Below are 19200 nucleotides of genomic sequence, written 5' to 3' on the forward strand. Positions count from 1 at the left end.
CCCAGGTACTCAGGAGGCTGAGGCTGGAGAATGGCGTGAACCCAGGAGGCGGAGCTTGCAGTGAGCTGAGATCAGGCCACTGCACTCCAGCCTGGGCGACAGAGTGAGACTCCGTCTCAAAAAAAGAAAAGGGAAAAGGAATACTTCAGTTACTTTTCTGGTTGATGGCATACATTCCTTGATATAACCTTAATGCTTTTTAATTTCTATGTATTTTGGATGCTGGAGCTTGCCTAACATCTGTTTTTTTTTTTTTTTTTTTTTTTTTTTTTTGAGGCAGAGTCCCGCTCTGTCGCCCAGGCTGGAGTGCAGTGGCCGGATCTCAGCTCACTGCAAGCTCCGCCTCCCGGGTTTACGCCATTCTCCTGCCTCAGCCTCCCGAGTAGCCGGGACTACAGGCGCCTGCCACCTCGCCCGGCTAGTTTTTGGTATTTTTTAGTAGAGACGGGGTTTCACCATGTTAGCCAGGATGGTCTCGATCTCCTGACCTCGTGATCCGCCCGTCTCGGCCTCCCAAAGTGCTGGGATTACAGGCTTGAGCCACCGCGCCCGGCTAACATCTGTGTTTTTATGCCTCACCCTCTCGCCTAACTGTTGGCCACACCAAGACCAGAGAGAAGTGACCAGACTGATTGGTAGCAGGGCTAGGACTGGAATTCCCCAGCCTTTTGATGTCCAGCAGGCTCTGTTTTCTGTATTGCACTGCTCTCCTCTATTTTGACCCCTGTTAGGACAGTGGGTGTGAAGTGTAGCTGGGCGCTTTTGGGGGTGTGCTAGGAGTGTGGCAGATGCCTCAGACTGGCATTTTCCCCTGGTTCTGAATTCTCATCGCTCAGAGTCAGTCCTTAGGCTACTGACTGGGAAGATACAGGAAGTTGTTTTGTATGACAAACTATACCAGGGCATCTTTTTCACCTGGCAATTTATTTGGTTTGGACTGGAATAAATCTCTGATATTGGTTTCTTTGCCAATATTATTAGGAAGTGGAGCCTGACTTGTTAACTTAGCCCAATTCGTAGTGCTTAGAATCTCAGCAAGTGTGTGTTGAACTGAGCGGAAGTGTGAGAGCGTCTTGGACAGTGGTTTGCAAACCTAGCTGCATCTGGGGGGCTGTGGAAAAAGCATGCGTTGCTTACTGCAGACCAGTTGAAATAGAATCTGCAGGAATGGAGCCTGGGCAGCTATAGTGCTGTTAAAATCCCCCAGGTGGTTCTGATATACCGTAAAGGTTGAGATCCACTGATCCACAGTGAATTGGAGTCCTGGATCGTAGACATGCGTTATGCTTTCACCAGCTTAGAATGGCTCTTGTGCTTTAGAACTGTGAAAAAAAGTGTTATGCAAACAAATGTGGAAAGAGCCTAAATGCCACATCCTGTTACTACCTGCCATGAAGTATATTTACCAGTTATTCACTCTGTTGTGACCTCTACCCATTCCACCTTTTCTTCATGGAACAATAATTTGACAGTTGGTTCTGCAGAACCAGAGTAAGTCTAGTTTGATTGGCAGGAAATGATTTTGGGTGTGAAGTGCTCGTTAGGCATTTATTAAACTCTTGTTTGTACCACCGCTGTGCTGGACAGTTTATAAATATTACTTCTTTAAGCAAGGCCTATGGAGTCAGGCTGCCTGGGTTTTGCTAACTAGCTATGTCATTTGGGGCAAGTTTTTAAGCTTATGTAAACTTGACTTTCATCTGTGAAATGGGATGACAAGGGGTCATTATCATCTCACAGGATTGTGCAAATGTGTGTGTAAAGTGCTTAGTTTGGTGCCTAACACACAGAAACTACTCAGTGAAGTTATTATTACACCGTCATCATCATATTTAAATGTAAATATTAAGAGCTAATAAATTTGTAAAAGGTAGTATACCCTCACCTCTTGAACCAAAGACTAGTTTTAAGTGATTGGGTTAATTTATCACTTAAATATTGGCCTCTTGAATACCTTGAATTTCAGTTGAACGTAGCCAGAAGATTTCATAATTGGACCATTGCCTCTGGAAGTTGGAACTTTGTTTGGTTTCACTTCCTACACTAAGCATGTGGCTGTACGCACCTTTGTGGTGACTTGTGGTACTGGGGAATCAAAGTTTCATTAGCTTCTTTGGAGGAGATGATCTTACGCTGTACGAAGCACTCAGACTTCGTTAACTGTGTACCATCCAGACAAGCCCAGGTGCTTCCCATGGCAGCCTGTCCTTTTCTTAGCTCTCTCATCAATCTAGCCTGTTCCTTCTATTCCTCTTTATACTAGAACTTCTCTTTGAACAAGGAATGTTGTTTTGTCACTGCTAGGTCCCCAGCAATTAGTAATGCCTAGCACACACTAGGTGCCTCCTGAATGTTAATAGGTGATAATCTAGCAGAACACAAGATAAATCCGCAGGTTGAGATTTAAGCTGTGTGGTATGAACGCTGCATTGGCAGACTTATTGAATCAATTTTGTTAATACAAGTTTAAAATGTCTTAGTAACTGACTTAGTTCAGTAATCATTTACTGAGTGTCTTCTAGGCCAGACATTGGGGACAGAGAGATAATAATATATGATCCCTGCCTCATGCGCAGGAAGTCTAGTGTGACGTACAGACATGTGCCAACGGCTGCCATAGAATATGGTGAGTATTAAGATAAAGGGGCACCCTGTGTGCCCTTGGAGCATAGGGCAGGGCTTGTGTTCTGGGAACATGCGCTCCATGTGAAAACACAATTTAAATTAAAAATTTTTTTTTTTTTTGAGACAGAGACTTGCTCTGTCGTCCAGGCTGGAGTACAGTGGTGTGATCTTGGCTCACTGCAACATGCTCCCCCCAGGTTCAAGCGATTCTCGTGTCTCAGCCTCCCGAGTAGCTGGGATTACAGGTGTGAGCCACCAGGCCCGGCTAATTTTTGCATTTTTAGTAGAGATGGAGTTTCACCATGCTGGCCGGGCTGGTCTTGAACTCCTGACATCAGGTGATCCTCCTGCCTCGGCCTTCCAAAGTTCTGGGATTATGGGCATGTATGTATTCATCCTTTCAAATATCTGTGGGTAGCACTTAACTTTAAATGGGTACTAATTAAACCATTGAATGGCTTTAGTATGGATTGAATGGCTTTGCCCGAGCCTCATTTTTAATTTCCTTCATTAGAGGGGGGAAAAAAAATGCAGGCTGAATATCCCTCATCCAAACTGCTTGGAACCAGAAGTGTCTCAGATTTTTTTACATTTTTGGATTTTTGAATATTTGTATTATACTTGCTGGTTGAGCATCCTGAATTCAAAAATCCAGAGTCTGAGCTGCTCCAATGAACATTTCGTTGAGCGTCACGTCGGCACTGAAAAAGTTGTGGATTTCGGAGTTTCTGGTTAGGGAGACTCATCCTGTGTGGGTGCTGGACTGCTGCAGGAGTTCTGGACCAGAGGTTAGGTGACTAGGCTTTGGTTTTCGCTTTGTTACTAAACAGGCTGTTTTCTTCCATAATCTCGGCTTTAGATCCCCCAGTTATGAAAGAAGGGGATGGGCCATCTGATGTTTAAGGCCTCTGTTAGTTCTGACTTGGAGACACCTGGCTTTAGTTCATCTTCCTTAGGAGTGGACAAAGAACATGGGAATTTTGAAATTGTTAGTCAACATTTACGGGGTCTTTGCAGCCTGGTTTTGGGTAAAGGTCATCTTTAGTGAGCCCAGGGAGAAGTACTGCTTTAACTGTCAGCTGAGAGGGGTAAGCGGTCCTATTAATTTTCCTCTGAGTTAGTGAAAGCATTGTTAAGGGTCACAGCGTTAGTGGAGCTGGCTGGAAAGAGGAGGGGAACTCACTGTTACAGATTATATTGAATGTCTTTTCAGTCACTAAATGCTTTTTATGATAAGTTTTTCAGGATTTCAGTGTTGTATGATTTCTCTGTGTTAAGCACAGGAAATTTAACATCAGCAAAAAAGAATGCTCTTTTTTTTTTGAGATGGAATTTCGCTCTTGTCGCCCAGGCTGGAGCACAGTGGTGTGATCTCAGCTCACTGCAACCTCAGCCTCCTGAGTTCAAGCGATTCTCCTGCCTCAGCCTCCCGAGTGGCTGGGATTACAGGTGCCCGCCAGCATGCCCGGCTAATTTTTGTATTTTTAGTAGAGACAGGGCTTCGCCATAGTGGCCATGCTGTTCTTGAACTTCTGACCTCAGGTGATCCTCCGGACTCGGCTTCCCAAAGTGCTAGGATTACAGGCGTGAGCCGCCACGCCTGGCCTTGAATGTTCTTTCTATGGGAATCTACAAAAGCCAGCTTTTGAGTCTAGTGGCAGAAAACCTCTCCTTCATTGTTTAGCTGTGCTGTGAGCGTGCAGCGCTTCAAGCCCAGCTGAAAAAGCTGTAGTATTTTCTGTCAGTTGGCTGTCTTGGAGAACTTAATGAGCACTGAGCTGGAGTGATATTGTCAGAGTTCATGAGCTGTTTGAGGCTCTCGAAGCCTAGATACTGGGGTTGCCCGAATACATCAGCTGGACTCACTATTTCTCTCGGGAGTCGGGGGGTGGAAAGTGCTGCAGTCTTAAATCTGCTCTTAATTTTACAGTGCTGTTATTAATGGTAAGAATGATTTCATACGTTCGTATTTTGCTTCGTAATTCACAGAGAATTTTAAAATCCATTATCTGATTTTATTCCCTCAGCAGTTCTGTGAAAAAGAGCAGTTTTCATATCTTCTGTTTTCTCATGATTCTCTTGTGGCTCGCAGAAGCTAAGAGCCTTCACCAAGGTCATAGGGTGAATGAGTCACAGAGCTGGGAGTAGAGGCTCAGGCTTCTAGGGACCCTGTTTCTTCCTCGATAGCTCGCTCTGGTGGCGCTATGCTCAGGTAACTGCGCATGCTTGCTTTGGTCTTTTATGCTCAGGTAACTGCGCATGCTTGCTTTGGTCTTTTGTAAATCCCTGCCCCATTTCGGGGGAGGTTCTTGGGAGGTTTCTATTCATTTTGGAGCATTTAAGTATCTTGTCCTCTTTCCCTCCTCCCAGATGCATGGGCATTTCTGCAGGCCCCCAGGCTGGCCCTTGTGCGTGGGGGCATCTCCTGCTTCCACGTTGTTTGCATGCCCCCTTCTGAAGGTGCTCTTCCCCGCATGGAGCCCCCTTGTGCCTGCCTCCACACTGCAGGCTGTTCGGTAAATGTTACTGACTCAGCATCGTTGTTTTCTAGAAATGGGACGGGGTATGGATGCCAAGTTCTTTTCTGTGTGAAGGCTGCGATTGTATCATCTTGCCTTCCCCGTGTGTGTTCCCTGAGGGTGTCACTGTGCTGTGGTGATCTGTGTTCCCCAGGGTGCCTCCGTTGGAGTCCTGGCTGTAGCCGACATGCAGTCAGTGCTCATGGCCTAAATGAGAGGAAGGCCAACAGAGCCATTAAATCTGGAAAATGACAAGTGAGAGAAAGGAGTTTTTATTTAAGACATGTGAAAAAGAAATCTTTTTAGGAAAGTTGACCTGTTTCTCAACTGCAGTTGAATTTCAGCTCAGAAAAGCAGCTGTGTGCCCAGAGAGCTTTGGGATTTCAGTTTGTGGCGGATGAATTTAATTTGTTTTTGTATGAATGTATTATCCTTTTGTGGTTTTATTAAACCTTTCTCCTAAACGGAATCGATTTTTCTATAGAAGTCATACTTCCTTTTTGAGAAGTGTAACACTAATTGTATAGGATTGTTTCCCAAAAGATTACCTGCCAGGAACCAAATGCACTGCCTCAGACTCACGGCCCCTGGTTTCTGCCTGTGCAGCTGCAGGGCAGAGAGGCACGCTGGCGCTGAAATCAAGACACATGTCTGCACCTTCTCTTTACTGCTGTTTCGTCTCTGAGCTGGCCTGCCTTCAACGTCTAGGAGCTTGGTGGGTGTAGACACGTTACGGTACGGAGGAGGGATATGGTGTTGCAACAGCCAGGAGACTCGCTGAAGTCTCTGTTCTCTTCCTGTCACTGCTCGGACTTTGTATAAGTCACATTTGTAGGGCTGTGCACAGTGGCTCACACCTGTAATCCCAGCACTTTGGGAGGCCGACCTGGGAGGATCTCTTGAGCCCAGAGTTCAGAACCAGTCTCTGGGCAACATGGTGAAACCCCATCCCTACAAAAAATGAAAATTAAAAAATTAGCCAGGTGTGGTGGCTCATGCCTGTAATCCCAGCTACTGGAGAGACTGAGATGCAAGAATCACTTGAGCCCGGGAGGTCAAGGCTGCAGTGAACCATCATCACGCCACTGCACGCCAGCCTGGATAGAGCAAGACCCTGTTTCAAAACAAACAAACAAAGAGAAACCCATTTGTAATAGTGACAGTAGTTAACTTTTGAAAGTTTGGAGAAAGGTTCCTAAATAACCTGTGACCATGGACAACTTACTTAGCCTTTCTAGGCCTCAGTTTCCTCACTGATGAAAAATGAAAGAATATGGTACTGATCTTACAGGATTTCAACAAGAACTAAACGAGATAAAACTCAGAGCCTGGCACCTCGTGAGTGCACACTCAATGTTATTCTTTCACCATTTTAGAGGAAAAAGAATGCTAATGGGTCATTATGGCTAAACATAGTCTATCACTGGTGTTACTCATGGTATTGGAAGGAACTTGAATTCCATATAGATGGTGTGATGGAGAAAGTATTTTGGGCATTGGCAGTATTTATTCAAAGAACAAAGGACGTGTCTGTCCTGTGTGGAGAGCCATTTCCGCTTGTTTCTTTAAACGCTATGGGAAAAGCAGTCGGCCCTGTGCTCTCTGCCCGACAGCTTCGGTCTCCGCGTATTGATTTGGCCAATTGTCGCTCACTGTCATCATGGCAGCAGCAGTTGAAGGGACAGCTTGTCTTGATTTGCATTTTTGGGTGTTTGTGCTATTTATAGACAATTAAGAAAAGACATGGAAGCCTGTTTATGGCAAGCTGGCAAATTCAGCAAAACGTGGAAAAATCTGTTAGCACAGTTTGCACATGTGCGGGCACAGAGCAGCCAAAGAAACACACACGTTTTCCCGTATTTTAAAAACTCTCTGGAAAAAAAAAAAAAAAAAAAGACATTAAACCATTGCCCAGATGGCTTACAGAGCTTTTTCCTTGAAGTACATGAGTATGGCTGTCAGACATCTGAAACCCGAAGCCAGCTTAAAACATCACCATCATTTTGATGCTACCCCCTACCCACCCTTTTTTTCCATTTGTAAGGGACAAGAAAGGAAAGTATCAGCTTACAAAGCCTTTTGTTACAATTAATCTTTCATGTTCTTTCTTTTGGCATCTTATTCTCTGTTTACATTGTATTTTTATTTTTTATTTTTTGAGACAGAGTCTTGCTCTGTCACCCAGGCTGGAGTGCAGTGGTGCGATCTCGGCCCAGGCTGGAGTGCAGCCGTGCGATCTCGGCTCACTACAACCTCTGCCTCCCAGGTGCAAGTGATTCTTGTGCCTCAGCTTCCTGAGTAACTGGGATTACAGGCGTGTGCCACCATGCCCAGCTAATTTTTGTGTTTCTAGTAGAGACAGGGTTTCGCCGTGTTGGTGAGGCTGATCTTGGAACTCAGGTGATCTGCCTGCCTCAGCCTCCCAAAGAGTTGAGATTACAGGTGTGAGCCACTGCGCCTGGCTGCTGTTTCCATTTTGTAACGCTAGCATCACCCCAGTGTAGGGTGGCTAGGGGTGTTCTTTCCTGGTTCCTGGTGTATTTTACTCTACAGCATTGGTCACTCTTGAACATGCTTTTTGGTTGTCTGTCTCCACCTACAAAAATATATGTTCCCTGTTACATCTGAGATCTGTCTATCTATCTATATCTATATCTATCTATCTATATATATCTCCCTGTTATATCTGAGATCTATCTATCTATATCTATATCTATATCTATATCTATATCTATATATGTATCTCCCTGGTGATATACCAGTGCCTGGCACGTAGATAGTTAGTCAATATTTGTTGAATGAATGAACGAATGAATGGGCTGAAAGAACCTTATTCTTTTTTCTTCTGTCATTTCATGCCAAATGCTTTTGGAAAATGCTGTGTGAACAGGGATCGTGAGCAGGAGAGGTTACACACATTGCTGTGGGATAGCCCATCATCCTCAGATACTTGTCTGGAAGGAGGTGGAGTACTTGAGTAGAAATGATACAAGATAACTTCTTCAGGAAATCAGCCAAGTGTCACAGCTTTTCACATAGGCGTGTGATGTTTGCGTATGTGTGTATGAAGAGCTGTCGTGGCCTAGAATCACGGGCCTTTAGATCCCTTGTACAGATTGAAAAGTAAAGGCCGAGGCCCAGGAGCACTGCAGGCCACCGAGGTGGACTCCCTGTCTGCCCTTCTCAGTGTCCGGTCACTTCTCACTGCAGTCCCCTCTTTACTGCTAAAATCACCTTCCCTGACTCTGAATGTGTAACCACGAGGGAGAAAATGTACTCCAGGCTCACAGTTTGTGGAGAAAAAGCCCAGCAGCTGAAAATCATGTTCACAAAGTTTGTACCTAGAAAAAGTGGCCATTTCTATAGTGTCTTTAAATTTCCCCGTTTCTCATACATTTTATAAACAAGACAGTAGAAGGAGTTTCGGGAACAGCAACTTTAGAACAAGGGGGAAAAAATCAAACCTAGAGCATTCCAGTTTCTGTTTTCTTCTCAGTTTAGGGCTGAGGCACTTTAGCTTCCTGTCTAAGGGACTACTCAAATCTGATTAGAAGCCATTGTGGGCTGGTAATTATCCATAATTTTAGGAAGACAGATGCAGCGCCAACTCTGTTCTCTAATAGCAGGCTTATTAATTTTAAATTTACATGGCAGGAGAAGCAGTTGGCGAGGTGGGATAAGATGCTTGGTCACTGATAGCTTTTTACTTCCACTTATCACATGGGGATTTGGGACCCGGGAAGCCGGCTGACAACAGATGATTATCTGTCCCCTAACCAGCTGGGTTCTTTTTCATCCTGAGCTCAGAAAGATTGCTCCTACTGCAGCCAGGGAAGACGGGTTGTTGACTGGTTAGAAATCATGGCAGGTTATTTTCTCCACCCGCAGTTCACAGTTCGAAAGCAGAGCTATCAAAAAGCTGTCTTCTCAATTGTATTTCAAATCTGGGTGTTTAAAAAATGATGTAAACAAATTAAGCATTTCTTTAATGGTGGTTGTGTGTGTTCTTGATGCGAATGAGAGGTGCATTCCCTTGTAAAATCCCTGGGACTTTATAGGAAGATGTGAGCCTTAGAACAGAAGTTGGTTTTCTAGATGATCGTGTAGACATGATGCTAAGCACCAAACAAAGATGTTGACTGAAGCGATTTAAAAAAATTTTGTCTGAGTTCAGATTTTACACCAATATTTAGAAAATCAGCAAAAGAACTTGGAGGAATGTTTTCAGGCATCCAGTTCAGTCCCCTGCCCACATTGCCATAAAATCCGAGTGTGCGTACAGGGAGGTGCATTCCTTTCTGTTCTCATCACAGGTCCTTCCCTGGCTCTGCACCTGCCTGTCATGCGCGTCCATGTGAAGAGACCACCAAACAGGCTTTGTGTCAGCAGTAAAGCTCTTTAATCACCTGGGTGCAGGCGGGCTGAGTCCGAAAAGAGAGTCAGTGAGTCACCCAGATGAGGGTGGGGCTGTTTTATAGGATTTGGGTAGGTAAAGGAAAATTACAGTCAAAGGGGGTTGTTCTCTGGCGGGCAGGAGTGGGGGGGGTCACAAGGTGCTCAGTGGGGGAGGTTTTTGAACCACGATGAGCCAGGAAAAGGAATTTCACAAGATAATATCATCTCTTAAGGCAAGGACTGGCCATTTTCACTTCTTTTGTGGTGGAATGTCATCAGTTAAGGCGGGGCAGGGCATTTGCACTTCTTTTGTGATTCTTCAGTTACTTCAGGCCATCTGGGCATATACGTGTAAGTCACAGGGGATGCGATGGCTTGGCTTGGACTCAGAGGCTGACATTGCCCTCTTCCCTACCTTCCCTACCTTTTCCCTCCTGTGCGGTTCTCTCACAAAGTGAATGGCCTCAGCCACAGCTTCTCTGCAGCTGCATCAGACTGTGGCGACAGGAGTGGTGGCTGCTGCAGGGCCTGCTGTCCCCACAGAGGCCAGTCTTGCTTGCCGCTGCAGCCTGGTGATCATTTTGCACCGAAAGTATGTAATTCTACAGAACGAGAGCCAACATGCTGGTGATGGAGGCGTCTTTATCACAGTGCTCTGCATATTTTAATCTTGGGTAGAAAGTATGGAAAAGTATGTGATACCTGTGGTTTGATGTCAGAAGGACGTTGTGAACTTGACGTGGACTGAGGATGTTAAGGTACAACCGGCCCCCCTGGCCTCACTAAATGAGACTTCCCCATCTGCCTGCCAGGCACGCAGAGGCGTGTGGCCACATCTTATGTGTTATCCTTCTCTAGAGTGCGCTTTGTCATCATGCTTAAAGTTACATGGTGATATTCTTCCTCATAGAGTAGGTCCCAGACCGCATTCAACACAGAAATGTACTCTTGCTATTATACACTGAAAGCGCTTTCATAATACCAAGTGGGAGAGCAGTCCTAAAATCTGGGCTGGAATCGCAGAAGGAAGGCATTGGAAAGCAACAGATTCCCTAGTCCAAAGCTGGTTTTTGATGAGCCTAGAAACAGGACCAAGAGAAGTGAATTTGCCTAAGGCCCTGACAGTGTCTCACGGTAGCATCTGAACCTAGCAGTTTCTTGACCTATTTCTTTAAATGATTAGTCATACTTCCCCTGATTCCTGTGTAAACATATTCCTCATTCATTCTTTCATTTCAGTGAATTATTGCAGTGCTACCATGTAACAGTATTTGAGTCAAAATGTGGCAGTGTTTATCCCTTTCCAAGGTTTTTAGTTGCACAGTTTTTCAAAGTTGTGCTTACAGTTTCTTGTTGTTTACAAGGTGTCCTTTCAGAAGCCAATTGTGTGGTGTATTTACATTGATTGTTGGAGGTAGTTTGGTTAGAACCTACTTCGAGTGGCTGGCGTGGGCCTGGGGGACAGTGACAGCTGCCTGCTTCGTGGGCAGAGATGAAGTAATTGCTTCCTGGGAAGTACCATCCTCCTGGCCACACTCTCCAGCCCATTTCGTTTGTGCGGGTTTCCTCACATCTGCACGTTTCTGGCTTCATGCGAGTCTCATTTATTTTAGCATATGACTTCAGGCTGTGGGGAAGAATGGCCATTTTAGCACAGAGATACACAAAGGAACAACTGGCTAAATGTGAGTGAAGACATTCTTTTTTTTTTTTTTTTTTGAGACGGAGGCTCGCTCTGCCGCCCAGGCTGGAGTGCAGTGGCCGGATCTCAGCTCACTGCAAGCTCCGCCTCCCGGGTTCACGCCATTCTCCTGCCTCAGCCTCCCGAGTAGTTGGGACTACAGGCGCCCGCCACCGCGCCCGGCTAGTTTTTTTTGTATTTTTTTAGTAGAGACGGGGTTTCACCGTGTTAGCCAGGATGGTCTCGATCTCCTGACCTCGTGATCCGCCCGTCTCGGCCTCCCAAAGTGCTGGGATTACAGGCTTGAGCCACCGCACCCGGCCGAGTGAAGACATTCTTAGGGGGGGTTTCATTTCTTTTATTCTGTAACAGGCAGTCTGGGAAGCATTCTGGACATGTGGCCTGCACTGTCACAGTTCCTCCTTGCAGGATGGCAGATGTTTGGAGATTGTAGTGATAACTGTTATCGTTGAGAATGTCATTCTCGCAGGCTCTAATAAGTCAGGATTTATTCAGTGTTAATTTGTTAAAGACAACTGTATTTCTAGCCAAATCCACGTGAGCTGTTTCTCCTGGCAGAGTTGCTGGGGGTATTCCCGTGGCTTAGTCTTAGGGCAGCACACGCGTTTGAATACTGCTGAAGCTGTGGGGACCCAAAGCGCACCGGAGTGCTTTTGCCATATGAGGTGTTAGTCACTGATACATGTCTCAGTCAGACCTGATGGATTCTTGACCCCTTCCTTTTCCACTTTTTTACTTTTTATTTTTAATTTTTGTTTTTTAAGAGCACAACCCCTCAGGTGGCCACCGTGAGTCTCTGGTGTTTTCAGTTGGTTGCAGCCTATTTGCCTTCTCTGGTTCAAACATATTCGGAGCCTGCTGATGCTTCCCTCGGTTGTTCTTCTGCTGTGTGACCTCCGCGCCGCAGGGTTCAAGACTGTCAGAGCTGGGAGCCACCTTCACAACTACCAGGGTTTCCGGAACCTCCTTTATCTAGCCCTGGGGATGGAAGAGATGTCATCAGAGGCGGAGGCGTACTAGGTTTACGTGCCATTGGTAACGAATGAGGAGGTTTTCTGTTATATAAGGGGAGCTTCTTATAACGTGCTTTAGTAGGGTAAAGAAGTTTTTGAGGTTTGCTTTCTCTGGAAAGACAATTTGTGATCCTGCCCTTGCTTTCAACACAAATATAATTTGCATACCAGTGCGTGTTGTATTACTGAGCACTGGCTGACAAATGGTTCTTAACTCGTCATTCACTCAGCCACTGTTTCTTGAATGGCATACGTGTGCCAGCTGTAGTAGGAACTTACTAGGCTCTAGGACTAACCCTTATGAAACGGGGGTCCCGGGGGAAGCAAATGCATATAACTATAAAAGTTTGTGAGGATATCAGTGGGGGTGCCTATAGGTGCAAAACTTAGTTCATTCCTTGTCCCATCTAGGAGGTTTTGTGTCTTAGCAGCGTGTTCCATAGCAACGCATCCCTCTGTCAAAATATTCATCATATTATTTTGAAATTCTCTGCTTAGGTATGTATTTTTCCCACTAAGTTTAGAACTGGTTAAGGACAGGCTATGGGGTATGTATTACATATATATACACACACACCTATATTTATATATATACGTTACCATTGTCAATATACAATATATATTTTTATATATATACACACATATATATTTCTATATATACACACACCACACACACGTATATACACACACATATATATGAAACACACACACACACACTCACACACACTTCTACTGCCAAGCACAGAAAGACAAAACTAGGCAAGGATTCTTTTACTGTTCATGAAAAAATAGATGTGTTTAGTTGAGAGCGTCCTTCAGTTGCCAGGGGAAAGACAGGATGGATTCACAAAGGTAGATAGTGGCTTTTTTGTTTTTTTGTTTTTCTTTCTTTAACTCTTGAATTCGAAATAATCCAGAATTTTGGAAAAGTTGCAAAAATAGTAGAGAGAATTCCCGTATGCTCTTCCCTCAGATTCCCCAAACACTTCACCCCATTTGTACTTTCTCTTTCTCTCTCTGTGGACATAATTTTTTTTTTTCTGAAATGTTTGAGAGTGGAAGGTAGAATGCAGGGTAGGGCGAAAGGCGGAAGGAGAGAGGTGGGTTGGGAGGCTTTTTTTTTTAAACCTTCTGAGATGGAGTTTCGCTCTTGTCTCCCAGGCTGGAGTGCAATGGCACGATCTCGGCTGACTGTAACCTCTGCCTTCTGAGTTCAAGTGATTCTCCTGCTTCAGCCTCCCAAATAGCTGGGATTACAGGCGCCCACTACCATGCTCGGCCAATTTTTTGTATTTTTAGTAGAGGGGTTTCACCATGTTGGCCAGGCTGGTCTTGAACTCCTGACCTCTGATGATCACCTGCCTTGGCCGACCAAAGTGCTGGGATTACAGGCGTGAGGCACTGTGCCTGGCGATTGGGAGGCTTTTGCAGTTACCCAGAGCGGTATGATGAGGGCTGGACCTGGTTGGAAATGATGAGGAAGGTGAGAAGTTGTTAGGTCTGGCATATGTTTTGAAAGGAGAGTTTAAATGGGTTGGATGACAAGAGAGAGAAAAAGAAGTTTTAAGGATGATGTCAAGGATTTTAGTCTGAGTAACTGGAAGACTAGAGATGCTGTTATTGGGATTGGGAAAACTGGGAGGAGTGGGTTATAGCAGGGGGAATCAAAAGTGCGTTTTGGGCATGCTAAATTTGAGGTCCAAAAAGAGATGTCAAGAAGTGTTGGCCGGGCGCGGTGGCTCATGCCTGTAATTCCAGCACTTTGGGAGGCCGAGGCGGGCATATCACCTGAGGTCAAGAGTTCGAGACCAGACTGATAATTATTAAAATCAATCATTGATGTTTAATAATTTATAATATTATTGCTTGTAATACCGCTGGGGGTGTACACCTACCTGTGATGTCATTCCTAATATCCAGGGACAGAGAGCATGATATTAGATTTAATATCGCAGTAGGTGTACACTCACCCTGTGACACTGATCCTGATATCCAGGGGGGTAGAGTATGAAATGACTCCCAACATAGCAACGAACGGACAGCCACCCGGTCATATTGCTGCTAATATTCACAGAAGAAGTGTATGATATTACTCCCAATATCACAGGGAGGGTACAGCTCTTCTGTGATATTGTTCCTAGTATCCGGAGGGGGAGAGGAGGATAATAATTACAGTATCGCAGGCTGTGTTCACTCGCCATGAGATATTGTTATTAGTATCCTGCAAGGGAGAGGATGATATGACTCCCCATAGAGCAGGAGGCGTACACCCAGTCTGGGATATTGTTCCTAATATCTCAAGGCCGAGAGGTTGCTATTACTCCCAGTATCGCAGACACTGTACACCCCCATGTGACACTCTTCCTGATATCCGGAAGGGGAGAAGATGGTATTAATCCCCATATCGCAGGAGGTGAACACCCACTCTGTGATAGCTTTCCGAATTTGCAGGGGGAGAGAGGATAATATTATTCCCAATATTGCAGAAGATGTACACGCCCCCCCCCCCGTGATATTGTCCTTAATATTCCAAGGCACAGAAGATGATGTTACTCCCAATATCGCAGAAAGTGTACACCCCCCAGTGATGTTGTTCCCATGATCCAGGAGGGAAGAGGATGATATTACTTTCAACCCCTGCACCCTGCAATGCTCTCACCCTGCAGCACCGACACCAACTCAAGCTGACATGGGACCAGAGGCGCTGGCTGGGGGTGTTGATGGCTTCTCTTTTCTCCCTTGCCAGACTCAGTAGAGGAAGCTGAGACCGAGCAGCCGCAGGAACGAGGTGGGTTTTGCCCGTGGCTCAGGCTTCCTCTGGTTATGAGCTGGGCCTTGGGGTAATGCCAGGGGAGGTGACAGAGCTGAGTACGGTGGGCATTGGATCCGGCTGTTACCCCTCTGTGGTGTGGGCTGGGGGGACGTCGCCTGAAGTGGGCCTGAACCTGCCATCTACTCTGGCACTAGAGGCTGTGGGGTCCCACACTTCTTCCAGTGAACATGCTGGCCCCCGCCTGGTCCCCGACAGAGGCGGGGCATCCTTTCCACTGCTGGGACCCACGTGTAGCTGTGGGTTCCTTTCTCATGACCTGGAGAAGCTTCAGCTCGCCCTGTGCTCTGCCTCAGAGGTGGGAGGCCACACTGCCCTCAGTGGGTGGCAGAATTCAGAGTCTTAGGTTGCAGGGGCCTCAACTGAGGTCCCTGAAGGGTCTGCTCTTTCCTGGGGGGCTGATTCAGGGAGACCCTCCCGTCTCCCCTCTACGGCTTTGTCTCTTCCCCTCACACAGGGTCCACATGTGGACAGTCTGGTGATGTGGACACCCCAAGGGCCCTTGGAAGTTCCCTGGGAATGGGATCCATCCCAGTACATTTGGAATGCAGGCACAAGGTCCCAGAGGCGGCCCGCGAAGCCAGTGGGGAAGGGAAGGCTGTTGAAGGTTTGCCTCCGGTAGGGGGTGGTTCCACCCTCTGCCAAAGTCCCTGGAGCAAAGGCACGTGGCTTTCCAGCTGCCCTCGAGGCCAGGGTAGTGGCTGGGAGGGGCTGTGTGCCTCTGCCGGGTGGGGAGATTTCTTAGCTAATCTAGTGTAGTCAAGTCAGACATTTGTCTCTAAATCATATTTTTTTAATTCCAAGGCTTTACAGATGAATAAGGAGACTGTATTGAAAATACTTTTTACATGTGAGCTTGAAACAGAGTCTGTTTAAATCTAGGTTTTTTCTTTCCCAGTAATGCCTCCTTTCATCCCAGGTTTTCCAACAGGAAATGCGCTTGTTTGCTCACCTCTGGGAGGGGGCTTTGGCTAAGAAGCCAGCAGATGCCAGCGGGCTGCTTGAGCAGCATGGCCTTTGTTAACCCTTTAGGAACTGTGGGGTTCAGGTTTTCAGACCATCCAAGGTGAAGGTGGCCACAGGGGCCTGGAAGCTTTCCCATCCTTCCTGCAGGGATGGTCCGTTTCCGTGCACGGAGCTGGGTACATGGGTACAACATCCCTGTCCTGTGCTGTCGGTGGCTTTACCAATTTTGCATAGCAACTTTTGAGCTGATCAATAGCTGATTGGCTGTTGGGGATTTCATGGATTCCTTTACCCCATCGGGGGGCCGGATATGCTGACAAAAGTTACATTTGTAGTTGTAGTGCTGCATATACATAGGTCCAGTTAGGCTTGCTTTCTAAAGGGAAAGGCATCTCTGAGGGATCACTGAGCTGACATAGTGCCCTAAAACTGTGCTGTCAGGTGGGCGACAAAGCAGGACGGGAGGGTGATTTTGTAGGATAGTCGGGCCTCGGGCCTGCGTGTTCTGTCCCCATAGTGCCGGAGTTCCTACGTGCTCCAGGTCCCGGGTTTGTATTGCGCATAATTCTCAAGGGCTCATGGCAAGCTGCACCAGGGATACAGGGGGCAGGAATGCGGGGACCCTGTCCCCAGTGGACCAAGGACTCACTGCTGGACTCTAATCTGTCTAGGTGTTTTTGTGACTTGCAGAAGTACCTCCACCTTGCCTGGGCCCGGAGCCACAGGAGACCCTGCGGAAGATGAAGAATGTTCTGGAACAATGTAAGACCTGCCCAGGCTGCCCCCAGGAGCCAGCATCCAGCAACGTGAGCTTGCAGGACCCCGAGGAGCCCTCCTTCTGCTTGGAAGCTGAGGATGACTGGGAGGACCCAGAGGCCCTGAGCTCACTGCTGCTGTTCCTGAACGCCCCCGGGTACAAGGCCAGCTGACGTGGCGCTGCCATGGCTGAGCAGCGTGTTCTGCAGCTTTAGCGATGAGGAGCTGACTGGGCACCTGGCACAGGCCCGAGGGGCGGCCAAGAAAGCTGGCCTCGTCACGGCCCTGGCCAGGCTCTGCTTCCTCCTGGGGCGGCTGTGCAGCAGGAGGCTCAAGCTGTCCCAGGCCTGGGTGTATTTTGAGGAAGCACCGGGGGCCCTGGAGGGGAGCTTTGGGGACCTGTTCCTGGTGGTGGCTGTGTATGCCAACCTGGCCAGCATTTACTGGAAGCAGAAGAACCGAGAGAAGTGTACACAGGTGGTTCCCAAAGCCATGGCCCTGCTCCTGGGGACACCTGACCACATCTGCAGCACTGAGGTGGAGGGAGATCTCCTACAGCTGGCACTGCGGCAGGCGGTGGGTGGCCAGAGCCTGCAGCCCGAGGCCCGGGCCTGCTTCCTGCTGGCCAGGCACCACGTGCACCTCAAGCAGCCCGAGGAGGCCCTGCCCTTCCTAGAGCAGCTGCTGCTTTTGCACAGGGACTCGGGAGCCCCAGAGGCTGCGTGGCTCTCAGACTGTCACCTACTCCTAGCTGACATCTACAGCTGCAAGTGCCTGCCCCACCTGGTGCTGAGCTGTGTCAAGGTGGCCTCATTGAGGGCACAGGACTCGCTGAGGAGCATGAACCTGGTGCTCCAGAACGTCCTCCAGCCCCACAGCCTGCCCACCCAGACTTCCCACTACCTCAGGCGAGCGCTGGCCTCCCTAACCCCGGGCACAGGCCAGGCGCTGCGCGGCCTTCTCCACGCCAGCCTGGCCCAGCTGTACAGCCACCGTGGCTACCACGGCCCGGCCATCACCTTCCTGACGCAGGCGGTGGAAGCCAGTGCTGTTGCCGGAGTCCGTGCCATCGTGGACTGCCTGCACGTGCTTCATGGGCAGAGCCCAGTGGCCTGGACATCCTGCAGTCTGTCCAGTGGTGGCCAGCGAGGACCAGGAGGGCGTGATTGCCAACATGGGGGCCGTGGCTCTGAAGAGGACGGGTCGGATGAGGCAGGCAGCCGAGGGCTACTACCGTGCCTTACGGGTGGCTCGGGACCTGGGCCAGCGGAGGAACCAGGCAGTGGTGCTGGCCAACTTCGGGGCCCGGTGCCTGCATGCGGGTGCCAGCAGGCTGGCCCAGCACGACCTCCTGGAGGCCATGAGGCTGTTCTCGAGGCTGCCCTGTGGAGAGTGTGGCCGGGACTTCACCCACGTGTTCCTGCAGCTGGGCCACCTCTGCACCCACCAGGGCCCGGCTCAGCAGGGCAAGGGCTACTATGAGTGGGCCCGTCTGGTCGCCGTGGAGATGGGCCACGTGGAGAGTGAGTGCCCCAGTTCCTCCTGTGCACCTTCTGGGGCCACCTGGGTCAGAGCACACCTGGGGTTTGTGATTCAGAAACAAGTGATGGTTTTTCCACCATCGAAAGTGCTGCGTCATGGCCAACAGCAGATGTTGGCAAGCGCCCTGGAGACAGGCCGTTCCCATGCAGGGGCAGGCCCTCTGTGTCCGACTGGGGCAGCCAGCTCTTCCCGGTTTGCCCAGGGACCATCCTGCCTTGAGCACTGAAAGTCCTGCATGCTGGGAATCCCTAGACATAACCCTGGGGTCGAGGCAGGCTCTGCTGAGCTGGGACTTGGGGCCCCTCCATGAGCCAGGCCTGGAACGCCGGTTCTTGTGCCCATGTTATCTGCTTGGTATAGCGGCAGCCTGTGCACCTGTCATCCCACTTCACAGAGGACACGGGGCAGGTGATTGCCCAAAGCCGCAGAGCGGTTCATGCAAAAGCAGTTTGTTGTGCAGAGTGGGCCAGGCCCCACCCACAAATGGGGCTTGTGGGGTCCTTGGGTGGCAGGGGCTGAACGTGGGAATGTGAGCTTCAGGCCAGAGAAGCCACAAAAGGGTGAGTGGCGTGATGGCGGGGCAGCACTTGGCCCCGGGTTAGGGAAGCCTCTTTAGTGTGGGACCAGAGGGTTGAGAGGATTTAGTCAAGTAATAGATGGTGGTGGTAGGGGAGAGGGGCTGGTGGTGCAGCCTGTGTGAAGGCCCAGGGGTGAGCTAGTGAGGATGATGGCGGTGGGTGAATGGTGGTGAGCGAGCGGGGGTGTGAGCTGGGCTGACACAGGGAGGTGCAGAGTTGGGAGTGGGTGGGTTGGGTGCTGGATGGTGAGAAGCTCTTCTGGAGAGCTAAGCAG

The 19200-nt window shown here is 48.5% G+C and overlaps 1 protein-coding gene across 5 annotated transcripts in view; it reads left to right on the forward strand.

Annotated features, from left to right (window-relative positions):
- Positions 1–19200, forward strand: part of LOC144332790 (SH3 domain and tetratricopeptide repeat-containing protein 1-like) — a 291300-nt gene that overhangs the window by 251527 nt on the left and 20573 nt on the right. For 4 of the 5 annotated variants that reach the window (XM_077953625.1, XM_077953623.1, XM_077953624.1 and 1 more), the window contains exons 1-2: positions 14903–15042; positions 16741–18329. The exons of the other annotated variant lie outside the window; for it this stretch is intronic. Coding sequence is in view for 1 of the 4 variants with exons in the window: in XM_077953614.1 (XP_077809740.1) it covers positions 17299–18288 (990 nt within the window). In the remaining 3 variants the exon portion in view is untranslated. Of the gene's footprint in view, positions 1–14902; positions 15043–16740; positions 18330–19200 lie in introns of those variants that run through there. 5 annotated transcript variants of the gene reach the window in all.

This window comes from Macaca mulatta, chromosome 11, assembly GCF_049350105.2.
Source record: "Macaca mulatta isolate MMU2019108-1 chromosome 11, T2T-MMU8v2.0, whole genome shotgun sequence".
NCBI classification, from domain to species: domain Eukaryota; kingdom Metazoa; phylum Chordata; class Mammalia; order Primates; family Cercopithecidae; genus Macaca; species Macaca mulatta.